Source organism: Morus notabilis, unplaced genomic scaffold (assembly GCF_000414095.1).
Source record: "Morus notabilis unplaced genomic scaffold, ASM41409v2 Scaffold308, whole genome shotgun sequence".
NCBI lineage: Eukaryota > Viridiplantae > Streptophyta > Magnoliopsida > Rosales > Moraceae > Morus > Morus notabilis.
Window position 1 is genome coordinate 36,128 of NW_010361274.1, and position 17,190 is coordinate 53,317.

A 17,190-nucleotide genomic window follows, 5' to 3' on the forward strand; every position below is an offset into this window, starting at 1 on the left:
AAAACGCTTAAATCTCAGTATGATCACCAAGCACCTTTTGAGCAATGTCGCTCACTTCAAACCACGTTCTTTTCACCAACACATCCCTTTGTCAATGCCTTATCCAAACTATGAGTCTTCATACTTAAAGCCACCAAAGCAGCATGCGGTTGTCCTTAGAGCACTGCCTCATTCTAAGCATTGTCCAAACTTCGAGTCACCTCTCTATCAATTATTTGATTACTCCTCCCACCATTCTTCGTCTACGAAGTTCCACGTATATTACTATAACACTTTTACAGTGGTATTCTCGTCATTCAGCAACAAAGTGGGCCATAAGCACTTGTTCTTCGGTTTAATTTGGACCCAGCCGACCCCATATCTTCGTCGGAAGTCCTATCGTCATCTCAATTTTGAAGGACCGTTAAGTATTTTGGCTACGTTGAAACCACACCAATAAACCAAATGCTAATATTGTGCACTCCCGACACGTCATATCCTCCAAATCTATCGGACCTTGACAAACACAAATTTGACATTCGAGATATAAATGGATATGGTAAAAAAATGAAAAAAGAAAAAGTTGAATTGTATTTATGCACTTTTAATTTTTTCATCATTTGCACGTCGCACTCTACCTTTAATTTTTGTATGCAAGACTTTGAACTTTACCACATAAGTAATATAGTCCAAGCAATAATGAGTACCAATTAGTGAACGACAATCAAGGTCTAAATGTAAAAATTTAAAAATTTTAAAGTATAATTTGTCAACCAAATAGAAAATTTAGAGTACTTCCATGAGGCACTGATAGCGTTAAACACCATCCACTAATAAAATGTGAATCTCATAGTATAGAACCCATATATGTGATTCATCTTTTATTAATGATGATGCTTAACACTAGCGGTGTCTTTAAGTATTTTTTAAAAATTTATGGGTATTTGTGGAAAAATCTTGGACAATTTTCATTAATGATGCCAGTTAATTATTGTACTATAGCTACAATAAATTTAAAAGTTTAGGTGGTACCACTTATTAAAACTAATGACTCGTTTAATATATAAATTTAAATCAGACTTCTTAATTATAACTTTTAAAATTTAAAATTTTTATAAGAGAAAAATACTATAATAAAACTAAAATTGTGAGTTTATAGAATTCATATACAAAACATCACCTATGGGGTGTAAAGTTTCAAAACGTTGAAGATTCGTGGTGTACTAATACAAGTCCCGTTTATTTTACCGATTCGAATTTAGAATTTAAATTTTATTACAGTAAAAAATTTTAAAAAAAAATCACATCTAACTTTTTTATTATAATAAAAAAATTTCATATAAAATCATATCTCAACATAAATTAAAAATTTGAGTCAGCGAACCACCCACACTTACCTCAAAAAGAAACCCCGTATAAATATCGAAAGGCTCTCGGTCTTGGATTGCTTGAGCAGAAAGCATCAACGATGGTGCCGCCATCTGGACACCGCCTTATCTCGAGACCGGCCTCCCCTTTCCCCGCCTTCTCCTCCTTGCCTTCAAATTCAAATCCACCGCCTCTCTTCCCCAAAGAACACCATCATCGTCTTCAACCTCCCATCGCCATTTCTCGCAGAGACCTTGCATCGCTCTCCTTCCTCTCTCTCTTTCCTTCTCTCTTCCGACCAGCACCTGCGACCGCATTCTCCATCGGAATTTGTCAGCGGCTGACATTTCCTCAATTTTGATTTTGCTTTCTCTGTTTTCCGTCTGAAACCCTAATTTCTTGATCTGTTCGCAGCAGGACCGAAGGATTGGCTGAAGGAGCAGAAGAAGAAGGCCTCCAAGTTTCTCTTGGCCCCAATCGATGCCTCGCGCCAGAGTCTTCACACCGCTTATCTCTTACTCAGTACTTTCCTATATTCTCCGTATGTATTGTGGTTGTTTAGCTTTATTTCGGCCTTATAGGGTGAATTCGTTTTGTTTTTTTGTGCAGCGACTAAGGATTCCGATTATTCAAACAAGGATATGGAGGAAATTCAGAATCTGTTGAGATCTGCCGCCAGAGATTGCGTTCCAGGAGAGAGGAATTCGTTCGTCGCATTTCAAGCCAATACCGGAGTCGAGGTCTGTCCTTCGGTCCTTTTTATGTTTCTACACTGCAAATTTTATCGGTTACAGTAGTTTGATACATTTCAAGCGCACACATTATGCAGTTTTACTCGATTTAGGATATAGACGAGTCGTATTTGTGGAGCACTTGCTTTTTAAATTTGATCAAGCAAACCGTCTTTAGTTGAACAAGAAATATTAGGGAGAGACGAATTATGTGCTATTGGACTTGTAATATAAGCTAACCTCTAAATTCCTTTGGTTCATAGGTTTGCACATTTCGGCTGATTGTGAAGAATGCGTCCTCATTGCTTCAAAATAAGGATCCTGTCAAGTTGCAGGCTGAAGCTATATTAAATTATCTTATAAGGTAATAGTTGTTGACCATGTGATATATTGTGCTGTGGGTATCTTTATAAAGACATTTCAACCTTTGAATGCTCTATATTGGTAGAGCAGATATTTATGGAGACATTTTGTTGCTTTGCATGTTACAGATCTTTCACTTCGTTACAAGATGTGGCAAATCAAGCTGACATTAAACTTCCATCCGAAAGGTATATCTCCCATGTCAAGATTACTGGAACCATCTATACAAAGATTGTTTGATTATCAGTATATTGTAATAGCTTGTTAAAAGCATCGTGATTCTTGATCTTGGTTGTTTATTTATGAATGTCAAACAGTTAAATTCAATTGAGTCTGTTTCCTTCAATGATTATTGTTTTTGTTATCCAAGCTCATAAACACATTTTGGAGTATATGGTTGATTTTTTTTTTTTTTGATGGGGAAACTCTGGATTTTATACTTTGTTGTGTGCTGATGGATGCTTCTTGCTATCAATCAAGTCTCCAAAGTTCAAGATGGACCCAATGAGTGGATCTGTATGGGTCAATCTGCCGCCAAATTCATTTGAAGAAGTCCTCAAGGATTAAAGTTGGGTAGTTTGGTAGCATCATTTACGTTGAATTTCTTGTTTCCATCATGACTGGACAATATGAGAACAATATAGCTAACAAGGAAAAATAGTTCTCTTATTGGCTATCGTTCAACTTGATGCCAGAGTTTGCTCCTTCTTCCTTTATTATTATTTTTTATTTGTTTTCTCCTGGAACTTCTAGTCACAATATGCTTTTACTGGTGTTTGTTTCTTGTTCCCTATCCATATTTGTCATGACTTGAAAAAGTGTATATCGATCTCTTTTCAATATCATTTTGCCTGTCAGCCCAAATTGATTTGCAGGCACAAGCCCTTTCAATATTTCATTAATTTTGTGTAACATAGTTACATGGCTTTTTTGGCTGCAGACAGAGGATAGCAGATTCACTCATGGCTACCATCTCTTCCCTCGATAAGTTTGAGCAGGGAATCAAGGACTGTCTTGAAGTTTGACCTTGACCTATGTATTTTTTCTCATGCAAATGTGTATATTATGCTGAAATTCAGTTGGTGCTCTATGTTCCTCAACCTCATCATTCATCATCTTGATAAGTAATATTTCACCTCTATTTTGTGTTCTTCGCCTTCATTATTCTTGACTTCCATTGCTTGGTTTTTCTGTTACATTTTGGGGGGGTTTTTTTTTTTTGAATGGTTTTATCTACCACATGAGCTAAATCCCATAATCTTGAAAGAGATTCTGGTGTATTAATATTCTTTTAAGGAGCAGCAGCAGCAGATCAAGAAAATAGATTAATTTTCTATTCAGCTATAAGAATTCCCAAAGTAGGGAAATTAAAAGAAAAAAAAAATTGTATCAGTTACTTATGAACCGTATCTGTCTTGTTATGAAAGTCAAAACTTAAACTTAGGCCTTTTAAACTCGGGGATCTAGATTGCTTCTGATTGACATGCATAATTAGCTTAGTCATGTTCTTATGGGATCTAGTTTGCTTTGATTGAAATACACAAGAGCTATTTGTGTTCCTCCCATGGCATTCATATCTCTTTCTTGAATACTAGTTTTAATTAAGTTTTGACTTCTATCATCTTTTTCTGATAATATTAAATAATTAATATTTCTATTGGTACACTTTCTCTATAAGAAATACCAGGTATGCGGTATACTGTCGTTGCTTGTAAGCCAGCTACATATTAGTTGTTGAGAAAGCTGAAATATGTCTATCTATTTGTTTCACATGGAAAGGAATTGGCCTTTGACGTTGTGCATGGAAGTCTTCTGTGTCCTCTATCTGAATGGTGCACCGTGCAGCCTATGAGCTATACCAGAATTGATAATTGCGTATCTGAATAAATGATTCTTTTAATAAAACGACAGCGGCAGGCAGGCGGTTTTGTTTTGTTTTTTTTGTTTTTTTTTTTTAAATACTAGTTTAATGCTTGTGCCTTTGCCAAGTTGTATTAAATAGTTATTTGGGCCAACTTTGTTTTGGACCACAATTAGAGGAATGTAGTTGCTTTAAAATCGAAGTTGGGTTATATAATTGATTAACCTTATATTGCAGGTATTGAACGTCTTGGGATTATTTCTATTGCTCATGTGTGCATTATATCTCTGTTACCAGCGGCCAGTCTGGCGTATTTGAAAATTTTACTTTCTAATGAACTGTAATTTTAATATAGAAACATGATTTCTGAGGAAATATTGGACATATATTTCTCTAATTTTCAAATGGGAATTATATTCCTTAAGCAAGACTACAACACGACGATGCCCATGCCTCAATCAGGAGTTCACACACATGGTATCTCATATTCATAATGATTGATGGTTGATCTTCTCTGGTATTCTTTAAGCGGGTGAACAAGGTGTTCTCCTGATACAAGTGATGGCAAGGTATTCCCTTGCATGGTCGCATTTGTAGTAACCTTTGCAGGGTGTAGAGCTATGTGGAGATATTTAACGATAAATCTGCTGGCTCTAGAGTTTGAGTTGGGGAGCCAGAAGCCTGTACTAAATACAAACGACAACACGGTGTTCCATCTGGGTGGGTTTGTATCGACCTAGGCAAGTTGCGGAGCTTGTTGAACAAATTTGATGGGTCATGAAGGAGTCCAAAATGAGCATCTGGATCACCAATTTGTGAAAGTGTAACATGAGAAAAGCCAAGAGATGGCAGGAGATGATCGGGCCAATCACTGTAGAAATGGAAGAGCGAATTGGAAAGTGAAGTTGACGGTTTATTCATAAAATCTGCCAGAAGGGTTGTCCGAGTAGTTGTGCATTTGTCAGCTATAATCTTCAGTACCTGCATTGCTTGGGGATGAGTGAGGTAGTAGAGGATACCCTCTAGAATCCACACTGTGTTCTTCTCTGGCACATACCCTGATACTTTAAGTTTTTCCAACCAGTCATTACCTTTAATGTCAGCTTCCACTCTGGTTAAGGATTTTGCTATTACCCTCGCATTTTGGTGATCATTTGTAGATTCCACTGCTGCTTGCAGAAGAGAGGTTTTCATTTGCAAGACTTCAGGTAAATCAACTTCAAACACATCACATTCCTTCAAGCAACTTAACCGGTATGCCCTCCCGTCCATTCCTATAGAAGAATTGCATTTGCATTATTATGTCTCTTCAAGCTTCTGAAACTAGTAAATTAAATTCTGAGTGGAGTTCTGTTTTGGTAGGTCGGCTCTTTTTTTCAGATGCTAACAAAGAGAGGGGGGAAATGGCAATAGGCGCACTAATTTCCTTGCTTTTGTATTTAAAATTACACACAAGCACCATATACAAGATGACAAAAGATAGCCGTATATCTATTTTTTTCTTGATTTATAGTACGTTTGATTACGTAGTTACCATGTTTAGAATTGCATATGGGGATAAATTTGCTACAAAGTGGAAGCAACTTCGGTGTTCGTATGCCTTTTTTTTTTTTTTTGTGCATGGATATAAAGTGAGCTTACTTTGTTGTACAAATGGCGCTAATTGCATTACAGGGAAGCATCAGCTCGGATTTTAACAGTGTGGATGAATTACTTAACATCCAGATCAGTAGTATCTAGTATGATTTTAAAGTCAGTGATACATAAATACATACAAATATGCATTTGATTAGGACCCTGTGTACACTAATGGCTAGTACAAGACTGTTGCTGTTAACCAAATGCAAGAATGAGGATACGAACAGTTACCCACCTGCACCAAGGAGAACAATCTGGGTCTCTTTTCCATGTGAGGGATGAAGAGCTTCTTCCAGTCTCGAATCTATCCAGAGGGTTCGAATGGCTAGAATCACTCCAGATATCTCACTTGCATTGTTGATGCAGTCTTTCTCTATCTTCTCATGAAGGCTTCTTAGGTATGTCTCTCCCGCTAATAAGTCTGCTAGAGGGTCATGGATCACGTGTCTCCAGAGAGCTCGCCCGGCTGCTGTTTGACATGCTGACTGTCTGAGGGCATCCCATTCTTTTCCAATTGTAGCATGAAGTTGCTGGACGGCGTCGGTGAACAACAGGTCTGGAAGTTTATAGTCGGCCCATTTCGGGGCTTGTTGCAAGCCGTTTTCTTGACCCGACATTGATATATAATTGCAGGGAGATTCAAAGAATATTAGAAGGCCGTGAAGAAGATAATGCATGGTATATATAGCAGAAGGGTTTAGGAAAAGATCACAGGTTACGGGTTATTTAGGATAAGAAAAGAGAACCACACACAAAACCAATGCTCACAAAAACACCTCTACCGTATCCAGCTTCTTGTGCCTTGATGAAAGGGAAGGTAACAATCTAGTCCACGACTACCTCAATCTATATGCCGTTTCTGTCGCTCTCTAAGTGCCTTTTTAAGTGATAAAGCGACGAGAAGGGGCTCCACAGGAAAAGACATTATCTGATGTGAGTGGCTCCCAGGTAAAGAACCATTTTTTGGCCGGTCTCTCCCGACTTGGCTACAATTCTTTTAGCCTGTAGCCCCCGAGTTGGCTACTATTTGCTTCACTTGTCAATTCAACAAGCAGTACGTTTCTTGTTTGCTTGCTTAAAAACCATGGAATTTGTCTTAATTCAACAAGCAGTACGTTTCTTGTTTGCTTGCTTAAAAACCATGGAATTTGTCTTTACTCTATTTTCCTTGAGGTAAAAATTGCACGAATGCCGCGAGGGATATTTATTACTAAAAAAGTAGTAAATGCCCCCAGGGATGTGTTTTGCTTAGTTTAGTTTAGTGATTGGTGGAGATCAATTGAGCAATAGGTGGTCTTGAGTGGACTAAGCCCTTTGGACGTTTTTGCCATTCTGCTTGTGTGACGTGGAGCATTCATTAGTGGTCTAATTATGGAAGACTAATGCTATCGTCATAATCGCCACTACAAGTCCACAACTACCTCTTCTAATCTATGGGTTCTTTATCCAAAAAAGTCAAGAGTTGTTGAGATAGAGTGTTTTTTTTTTCTACTTGATAGACTAATGGTAATTGGTGGACTTCAAGAGTTCTCTCTCCCTTGTGATAAACCCATTTTTTATTTTAAGTTTTCATTAGTCTTCAATTTTATCTCCAAGTTGCAGATTTTAATGCCTTTCCTAGTGTACTTTTAAATATTTAGGCACTTGCAACTTTCACCTATTGCTGCTAGAGTGTTAGTCGTGCCAAAACGAAAGTTTTATTTGTCTGTTTTTTTTTTTTTTTTTTTTTTTTTTTTTTGGGGTTTTTTTTTTTTTTTCAATTTTCAACCCCCCGAAAAAAAAAAAAAAAAAAGATTTCTCCTGGAAAAAAAAAAATGTCGTTTCTGCTGAAGTTTATCCTTAATTTTTCCTCTGTAATCACTGAAAGGTTGCTCGTGGGCTCCAGTGACAGCGCAGCACGGCCGTAGGACGGTTGGTATGTGTTAAGTAGGATACTAGGTACAAGCCCCAGTGAATGTCAAACAAACTAGCGAAACCTTAGATTAGCAAAAAACGGGCGAAACCTTACCCGAGCACACGTGGTTCTGGATTAGTGCCTTTTGAGATCACGAAAATCATCCCCTAACCATGATGTTTTTCTTTTAAGCTAAAAATACCAACTGGAGCGGTGCCTTGGGTACATGTTTTTATTCCCCGACATGTATCTATCGTACGGCTGCTAAAATTATTCGACTAGTAAATTACTGGTATATGCTGACGTAAAGCATATCCGGTAAATACCAGATAGTGGGGTGACTATTGCCGACTGGACAGTCGTATCCTCGTGCGCTTTGTGTTAAAAGGCGAACTGTTTTTGTTCGGTCTGAGTAGATACACGCGAGCGTTTGGGAATCTGTTTAAAAATTAGAAGTACTGTCTTATTAAAACGTTTTGGCAACACAATAGTGGGCAAATAATCTGTGATCAAATCAAGAAAGTTGGTCTTTAGACTCGACCCAAAAAAAAAAAAAAACAGAGACGGAACCAAAAGCCATATTAGAATCTGCCCCTACAGTGAAGGGGAGAGGCATACGGGGAGAGGGATGGCGTCGGACGTGCCTTGCTGCGGTACGAAATTCTCGTTGTATGTCTTGGTAATTATAGGGCTGGTGGCCTTTGCGGGGCTGATGGCCGGCCTCACTCTGGGTCTCATGTCTCTTGGCCTTGTCGACCTTGAGGTTCTCATGAAGTCCGGCCGTCCCCAGGATCGAAAGCACGCCGGTTAGTCTTTCTTCCCTTTCTTCCCTTTCTTCTCTCTAGCAATTTTTTTTTCCGACTTATGCCTGCAAATGGAATCCAAATGGAATGGTGAACGGAAATTTTGAACTTTGATTGTTTTGGAGTTTGGACTCTGTTTCTGTTTTCGCCGATCCTGTTGGTTTTCAACCAGGTCATTGAGTTTTTGGGCGTGAACTTTTGTGATCGAGATTCTTGGTGGGTGCAATAATTTAGCTTAATTAATTCTTGCTCGTGACTTTGATCGGTTTGGGATTGGTGTTAGCGAATTGGGAAACTTTGGAATATAATAATATTAGCTAAAAGCCTTGAGAATTGGCGTATTTGAATTGTTGTGATATTTTGCAGCTAAAATTTATCCGGTGGTAAAGAACCAGCATCTTCTTCTTTGCACACTTCTGATGGGCAACGCCTTGGCGATGGAGGTACATACATAGTTGTTGCAGAGTTAATTAGGCAATTGTGACTATTTTCTTACTAATTCTGTTCTGGATATACTCTGTAGGCTCTTCCTATATTCTTGGACAAACTTGTACCTCCTTGGGCGGCGATTCTGATATCAGTCACTCTTATCCTAATGTTTGGAGAGGTGAGTTATGCCCTCCCACAAGATCAAGATTTCATGGTCTGTCCTATAAGGTGTCTGCTTGCACCAAATATTCGATCATATGTACACTGCGTGTTTTGTTTCAGATATTCCCACAAGCTGTCTGTACACGCTATGGCTTGACTATAGGAGCGACATTGGCACCACTTGTCCGTGTTCTTCTCATGATATTTTTCCCAATAACTTATCCAATCAGTAAGGTGATCTTTGAATTTGTATCATGAATTATTTGTGTACAATTCATTTATGATATTTCCATTCATCTTGATCAAATCAATATGAAGTGTAGGTTCTTGATTGGATGTTGGGTAAGGGACATGCTGTCCTCTTAAGGCGAGCAGAGCTCAAGACTTTTGTGAATTTTCATGGCAATGAGGTACAAGACCCAAATTTTGCATTCGCACATGGTGTGTCGGGTTTTTGTTTGTACTAGTTGTTAATGCTTTAGAGGGACTTTATCTCAGGGCTTCGGATTGAAATTTTGAAAAACTGAATATCTCCCTTATTTTTGTCTGATGAAACACTTGTGTTATTTAGGCGGGCAAGGGTGGGGATCTAACTCATGATGAGACTACCATCATCACAGGGGCACTTGAATTGACTGAAAAAACTGCAAAAGATGCCATGACTCCAATAGCAAATGCATTTTCCCTTGATTTGGATGCAACACTTAATTTGTATGTTTGTTGATCCTAGTTTCACCTCTGCTCTTCCCCCCCTCTCCTGACCCCTGCTTTTCTTTATATCTCTGTATCACAGGGAGACATTGAATTCGATAATGACAATGGGTCATAGTAGAGTTCCAGTTTATGCAGGAAATCCCAAAAATATAATCGGACTTATTCTGGTAACCTCTTTGCCTTAAGATCATGGTTTCTGAATCTTTTTTTTTTTAATTAAATGGTTCTGAATCTTGGTATCCAAGGTTACCGCATTTTTTGTTTCTCCATCTCCAGAACTTTGATTATTTTTCTTCTTCTGAAGTGCGGTCACAAATGGTTTTAACTGATATTTTTGTTTGTTTGTTTGTTTTATTTTTTATCTTCATTGCATGGTAGTTTAACTTATTTCTTGTACTTGTGCAGGTTAAGAATCTGTTGGCTGTTGATCCAGATGATGCAGTTCCTGTGAGAAAAATGGTCATAAGAAAGATTCCTCGGTATAGTTAAGACCTCAAAATTCATTTGCGTTTTAATTTAGTTTATGGTGATGAGAGACATGGTAACCCAATTGTTGGCAGGGCTGGCTTGTGATGATAGATAAATATGATAGCAAGACGTTGTGACATTAAAAAAAAAACAATAATAAATAAATAAATAAAATTGAGCTTGTTGTTTTTCATTCTTTCTGCTTTCGATTCTTTATTCTTGATTATATCATCCATCATACAGGGTTTCAGAAAACATGCCTCTATATGATATTCTAAATGAATTTCAGAAGGGTCACAGCCATATTGCTGTTATCTATAAAGATCTAAATGAGAAAAAAGAAACACCAAAAAGGGTCCAATCTGAGCCATCATCGAAGAAAGGTAAGGATATTCAAAGCATTAATGAATGAATGCCAAAGATATTTCTGTCACATAATTGTTATTGGCAATTACATTGCTGAACGTTAATTTTGTTAGGACTCCGAAGGTCAATGTCTTCATATTGTGGTGGAAGTTTTGAATTTTTTACTTGTAAACCCTCATATATTCTTATGAGATAACTTTAGTGATTTTTATTGTGCTTCTACTTCATTTTTAATTTTTTTCCCTTTTTTTAAGGACTTTCGTTTCTATATTGTCTGTGATATGTTTTCTTCTACATGCCAAATCAATGTCCTTTTTTTTGTTTGCTAAATCGCCAAACATTGACTTGATTCTCATGGGTCTCATTATTTTCATTTTTTCTGCAATACATAATGCTATTTGAAATGTTAAATCTACTTTTTCCCATAATCATTAAGCTTTGAAAGTTGTAAAAGTAAACTTTTATTTTTAAAATAATTAAAATTTGCAAAAGTTATAATGATTACATGAAAAAGGATAGCAATCAAATACCAAATTTTTCATATGCTATACTTAGTGGGAAATTTGCCACAAAGTATAACATATGGGAAACTTGGCACAATAAATAGCATTTTATTGGAGAGTGTTTTTTGCATTCAAATGCTAAATTTGCAATTGGCACATCAATTCTAACATTGCATTGGAGATGCTCTAACATACTATATCATACTTTTTAGTGCTAAATATACAATTAGCAATAGCATTTGCATAGGGGGTGGTCTCAACTACAGTCACTTCTCTTATCATTGCAATTTATCATACATTGTGTTATAGTAATCTTTTGTTTAAACTGTGAATTATACTGATTGTTGGATTATCAGGTGATAAGGCGGTTGGACCCACTGGTGCTATTGAAAATTTGGGGGTTAAATTTGATTCACATCCTCAGACAGGTCTGAATAAAATTAGTGGAGGGCAAGGTCAACAAATGAAGAAAAGTCCCCCATCTACTCCAGCTTTCAAGAAGCGGCACAGAGGTTGTTCCTTTTGCATTCTGGATGTTGAGAATGCTCCCATTCTCGAGTTTTCACCCAATGAAGAGGTTGTTGGAGTAATCACCATGGAGGATGTCATTGAAGAACTTCTTCAGGTAATGGTTATTGCTCAACACATTGCAAGTGATGGCCACGTCTAGCAAAAGTTCACGCTGGGGTTTGGGGCGTGCCATTTTTCTGGTCCTTGGTACATGGCGATTCCTTTCCTGCTATGATACCTATGGCTGTTATTTAAGAATGCCTATCATGGTAGAGACTAGAGTCCTATCGCCTTTGATGGGAGTTACTGTCATCTCGTCCTGATACGTATCGAGGTGCACAACCCTACATTTTGGGTGCCACTAATTAGAATGGCTTGAATAGATCATGATTCAGCTTTTTCAGATTATTACCATTGTTTCTGCAGTATTTGGAAGTATAAGCAGGGTGCTTGTATTTAGTCCTGAAAACAATCTGATCCTATTTTATGTTCTGTCAGGAGGAGATATTGGATGAAACAGATGAGTATGTCAACATCCATAATAGGTAAAGTAAAACCATTTTTTCTCCTTATATTTGTTTTTTGCATATAGCTTCATGGGAGTCTACTACTCAATTGGCTTGTGTTGATTTGTGTAATTATAACTGGATTTGTATAGCTGTAACCAGATTTGTATAGCTTATTGTAGGAAAGTTGACTCTAGAGGATTGATACTAATCTGTGATTGATAGCCTAGATAGTTTCCTAATTGGGTTGACTAATTTTTGGTTAGTTTCCTATTCTGTATTTGTAGAGGAGTCTATATATTGTAATGTTTTTCTTATTCGGTGAAATCAGAAGAAAACACATTCATTCTTTCAAACTTTCAGCTATTTCACTACATGGTATCAGAGACCTAGGCCACCCAGGTTTTGTTTATTTCTTAGGCCTTCATTGCCGTTTCTTTCTTGGCTTTCATTGCCAAGCCTCATCATAGGGCTTTATTGCCCATATCCATCATCACTCTCTCCAGAAGCCTTCATTGCTGCTGTTTTTGAAGTTCCATTGATTCGCTGCTGTAACTTTGCCCGCTGCCACTCTGTACGGGATTGTATGGACACACCAAAACTGCTTTTGCCTCTGTTCGCTGCTGTCGTGTTTTGATCGTGGCCTTCATTGCTGCAGACCTTGATTGCCATTACTGCAGTTCCCTGTTTTTTGATTTCAACCTTCATTGTTGTTACTACTTTTTCCTGTTTTTTGGCCGCCTTTGCATGTTTTTCCCTCTTGATTATTCTCGGCTTCATTCAATCTTGAGAATCATGTATGAGCCCAAAGTCTCCAAAACTTCTCAATCTGAAGAGGATAATTCCTACCGTCCAACCAGTGACTTGCAGAACATTTGGTCCACTTATAGGCTTAATGGAAAAAATTATTTAAAATGGTCCTAATTTGTCCGAACCTATTTGAAAGGCAAAGGGAAACTCAACCACCTCCTTGGTACGGGACCAAAGCAGGGGGATCCAAAATTTGATGCTTGGGATGAGGAAGACTCCATGATCCAAAATCTGACCAGATTCTCAGGGAAGGATAATCAAGACCGGGACAATTTGTGGTGCACTTACTGCAAGAAACCGAGGCATACGAAGGATCGTTGCTGGAAACTGCATGGTAAACCATCCACTTCAAGCAAAGAATGGGGTTACCGAGGAGAGCAGTCAAAAACATACGGCCAGGCACACTTGACAGAGCAGGACAATCCTCCAGAGAAAAAGGAGCAAGAAGGACTCAGTGGAGAGGAAATTGAAAGACTTAGAGGCTTGATAGGATCCCTTGAAAAACCTTCTGGTGCTTGCTCATTGGCACTCTCAGGTAAAGTCTCCACTTTCTTTTGGATTTAATGCCTCAGAAAAGTGTTTTGTCAACTCTTGGATAATTGACTCAGGGGCCACAGATCATATGACACACACCTCAAACCTTTTTCGCACCTATACCCCAAGTCCGAGTAATAGGAAAATAGTGTTGGCAAATGGCTCTCTTGCTACAGTAGCAGGATTAGGAGACATCTATATAACCCCTTCTCTCATCCTTAAAAATGTCCTCCACGTACCAAAATTGTCAGCCAACCTGATTTCAATTCAAAAACTTACGGAAGATCTTAAATGTTGTGCAATTTTTAATCCTTCCCACTGTGTTTTTCAGGAACAGGATTCGAGGAAGAAGATTGGACTTGCTAAGGAACGGAATGGACTTTACTATCTTGAAACACCAAGTACTTCAAAGAAAGTCATTGTCATTTCTCAGTACTTCCAATAAAGAGGCTATTTGGCGTCATCACTTTTGTTTTGGTCATCCGTCCTTTAGAGTCTTAAATATAATGTTTCCTTCCTTGTTTAAAGGATTGGATATTGCAGATTTTCATTGTGATATTTGTGAACTTGCAAAGCATACCCGTGTATCCTTTCCTATTAGTAATAAAAGAAGTATTCATCCTTTTGATTTGATTCATAGTGACATTTGGGGGCCCAGTACAATCCCAAATATTTCAGGGGCCCGGTGGTTTGTTTCCTTAATTGATGATTGCACTAGGGTTACATGGCTATTCCTACTTAAGCAAAAATCCGATGTTAGCTATGTTGTCCCTAATTTTCATTCCATGGTTCAAAATCAATTTGGGGTAAAATTAAAGAGTTTCAGGTCTGACAATGCAAAAGATTACTTCAACCAAGTCTTGTCACCCTATTTCCAAAAGGAGGGTATCATCCACGAGTCATCATGTGTCAATACACCATAACAAAATGGTGTTGCGGAAAGGAAGAATGGTCATTTACTTAATACCACTCAGGCACAGTTATTCCAAGGAAATGTTCCTAAGTCCTATTGGGGAGAGTCCGTTCTTACTGCTACATATATGATTAATAGGCTGCCTTCACGGATATTAGGCTTCAAAAGTCCCATGGAAATTCTTGTTGATTTTTATCCAAATTTCAGGACCTCTAATGGCCTCTAACCAAGAGTCTTTGGCTATACTTCCTTTGTCCATGTTCATAACCGACATAGAGGAAAACTATATCCTAGAGCAATCAAGTGTGTGTTTCTTGGATATTCATCTACACAAAAAGGGTATAAGTGTTATCATCCTCCCTCTAAGAAGTTCTATATATCTGTTGATGTCACCTTTGTTGAGAATAAACCACACTTCACTCAATCTTATCTTCAGGGGGAGAATATACTTATGGAAGATAAGAACTTTGATGAATCCGTGGTTCCTCCTCTTGACCTACCCTTCTCGGTTCCTCAACAGAATCAGAATCACTTAAACTCCACTGAGTCTGCCTCAAATAATCCCGAGTCCACCTCAAATCTTGTGTTTGTTTCGATTCTAGAGTTAGTCTCACCACAACGCCTATTGTTTCACTTGTTTCGGTTCCAGAGTCAGTCTCCTCCCCAGCACCTGTCCATATTTATGACTCTATGAGATTTCCTCAGGTGTATTCAAGAAGAAAAGCTGTTCTAGACCAGACACAAGTTCGAGATTCCAACTCAAGTCTTGCTAATGAAAACACGGTAAGTTATGACCCTTCCTCACACACTCAATTCACTGAAAGTCCAGACCGTGATTCCCATCTACCTATTGCCATTAGAAAAGGTACCAGGGAATGCACAAAGCGGCCGTTGTACCTATTGTCCCACTATGTGTCACTTAAACGTTTGTCACCTCACCATAGAAATTTCATTGTGACTCTAAACACTATTTCTATCCCAAATACCTTATCTGAGGCATTATCAAAAAGGGAATGGTGGAATGCTATGAGAGAAGAAATGGATGCACTGGAGAAGAACAAAACATGGGAGATTGTAGACAGGCCGAAAGGGAATAATCTCGTAGTCTGTAAATTGGTGTTTTCTCTGAAATACAAGGCTGATGACACACTTGAAAGATATAAAGCAAGATTGGTTGCTAAAGGTTATACTCAGACTTATGGAGTTGATTATCAGGTGATGTTTGCTCCAGTTGCAAAGATGAACACTGTAAGAATCCTATTATCTCTGGCAGCTCACTTCAATTGGCAACTTCAACAATATGATGTGAAGAATGCTTTTCTACATGGAGATCTAGAAGAAGAAATCTACATGAGTATTCCACCGGGCTGTGGAGGAAAAGAGACAGAAAATAAGGTAAGCAGACTAAGAAAATCCTTGTATGGATTGAAACAATCTCCTAGAGCTTGGTTTGGGAGATTTGCTAGAGTCATGAAGACAGCAGGATACAAACAGAGCCAAGGAGATCATACTCTCTTTATCAAACATTCGGCCACAGGGGGAGTGATAGCGCTCTTAGTATACGTTGATGATATTATTGTCACAAGAAATGATGAGGATGAAAACGAGCTCTAAAATTGTGCTTGATCAAAGAATTTGAGATAAAGGAACTTGGATGGCTAAAGTATTTCCTTGGGATTGAAGTTTCATATTCAAACCAAGGAATTTTCATCTCTTAGCAGAAGTACGTGACATATCTCTTAAAGGAAACAGGAAAACTTGGCTGCAAACCAGTAACTACACCGGTTAAACCTAACCAGAAGCTTTTGGAGCAAAGGAAGAACCAAGGGTTGATAGAGAAATGTATCAAAGACTAGTGGGAAAACTCATTTATCTCTCTCATACACGACCGAATATAGCATACTCAGTGAGCATGATAAGTCAATTTATGTATGATCCAAGAGAGTCACATCTTCAAGCTGCCTACAGGGTGTTGCACTACATAAAAAGTTGTCCGGGAAAAGGAGTTCTATTCAGAAGGAATAATAGACTCACACTGGAAATCTATACAGATGCAAACTATGCAGGATCTATGGTGGATAGAAGATCCACATCGGGCTATTGCACGTTTCTCAGTGGTAATTTGGTAACGTGGAGGAGTAAAAAAAATAAATGTGGTAGCAAGGTCAAGCGCATAATCAGAATTCAGAGCAATGGCTCGAGGAGTGTGTAAATTGCTATGGCTAAAGATTATCTTGGATGATTTGGGAATCAAGTGGGAAGAACCTATGAAGCTGTACTGTGACAACAAATCAGCAATTAACATTGCTCATAATCCTATACAACATGACAGAACAAAGCACATCGAAATTGACAAACACTTCATCAAGGAGAAGCTGGAAGAAGGCTTAGTGTGCATGTCCTATGTAACATCAGGAAGTCAATTGGCAGATGTTCTAACTAAAGGATTAAACAGTCCAGTGTTTCATGAAATTGTTTCCAAGCTAGGAATGAAAGATATCTATTCACCAGCTTGAGGGGGAGTGTTGATTTGTGTAATTATAACCGGATTTGTATAGCTGTAACCAGATTTGTATAGCTTATTGTAGGAAAGTTGACTCTAGAGGATTGATACTAATCTGTGATTGATAGCCTTAGA

At 38.1% G+C, this 17,190-nt stretch overlaps 4 protein-coding genes across 5 annotated transcripts; 3 read left to right on the forward strand and 1 right to left on the reverse strand.

Moving 5' to 3' along the window:
* Nucleotides 1–1,427: 1,427 nt before the first annotated feature.
* On the forward strand, nucleotides 1,428–4,281 carry LOC21385197. 2 transcript variants are annotated; one of them, XR_002902306.1, is made up of 7 exons: nucleotides 1,428–1,679; nucleotides 1,762–1,869; nucleotides 1,957–2,087; nucleotides 2,342–2,442; nucleotides 2,570–2,629; nucleotides 3,382–3,565; nucleotides 4,221–4,281. XR_002902306.1 is itself a non-coding variant. In XM_024166223.1 (6 exons), exons 1-6 carry the CDS (start codon nucleotides 1,448–1,450, stop codon nucleotides 3,464–3,466), a joined length of 717 nt encoding a protein of 238 aa, XP_024021991.1. In that variant the 5' UTR covers nucleotides 1,428–1,447; the 3' UTR covers nucleotides 3,467–3,896. The 2 variants fall into 2 exon arrangements, 1 of the variants encoding a protein (XP_024021991.1); XM_024166223.1 differs by lacking the exon at nucleotides 4,221–4,281 and having other exon boundaries at nucleotides 3,382–3,896.
* A 307-nt stretch (nucleotides 4,282–4,588) lies between these two features.
* On the reverse strand, nucleotides 4,589–6,769 carry LOC21385198 (putative S-adenosyl-L-methionine-dependent methyltransferase MAV_4444). The gene is made up of 2 exons (XM_010099066.2): nucleotides 6,176–6,769; nucleotides 4,589–5,576 (listed from the first exon to the last, which is right to left on the reverse strand). Exons 1-2 carry the CDS (start codon nucleotides 6,615–6,617, stop codon nucleotides 4,921–4,923), a joined length of 1,098 nt encoding a protein of 365 aa, XP_010097368.2. The 5' UTR covers nucleotides 6,618–6,769; the 3' UTR covers nucleotides 4,589–4,920.
* Nucleotides 6,770–8,116: 1,347 nt separating this feature from the next.
* On the forward strand, nucleotides 8,117–12,338 carry LOC21385199 (DUF21 domain-containing protein At1g47330). The gene is made up of 11 exons (XM_010099067.2): nucleotides 8,117–8,640; nucleotides 9,004–9,080; nucleotides 9,161–9,244; nucleotides 9,349–9,462; nucleotides 9,552–9,638; nucleotides 9,800–9,939; nucleotides 10,022–10,109; nucleotides 10,348–10,421; nucleotides 10,654–10,793; nucleotides 11,636–11,904; nucleotides 12,288–12,338. The coding sequence occupies exons 1-11, from the start codon at nucleotides 8,463–8,465 to the stop codon at nucleotides 12,336–12,338; spliced, it is 1,302 nt and encodes a 433-aa protein (XP_010097369.1). The 5' UTR covers nucleotides 8,117–8,462.
* Nucleotides 12,339–13,090: 752 nt separating this feature from the next.
* LOC112091778 lies at nucleotides 13,091–14,023 on the forward strand. The gene is made up of 3 exons (XM_024166222.1): nucleotides 13,091–13,154; nucleotides 13,242–13,640; nucleotides 13,971–14,023. The coding sequence occupies exons 1-3, from the start codon at nucleotides 13,091–13,093 to the stop codon at nucleotides 14,003–14,005; spliced, it is 498 nt and encodes a 165-aa protein (XP_024021990.1). The 3' UTR covers nucleotides 14,006–14,023.
* Nucleotides 14,024–17,190: the final 3,167 nt, after the last annotated feature.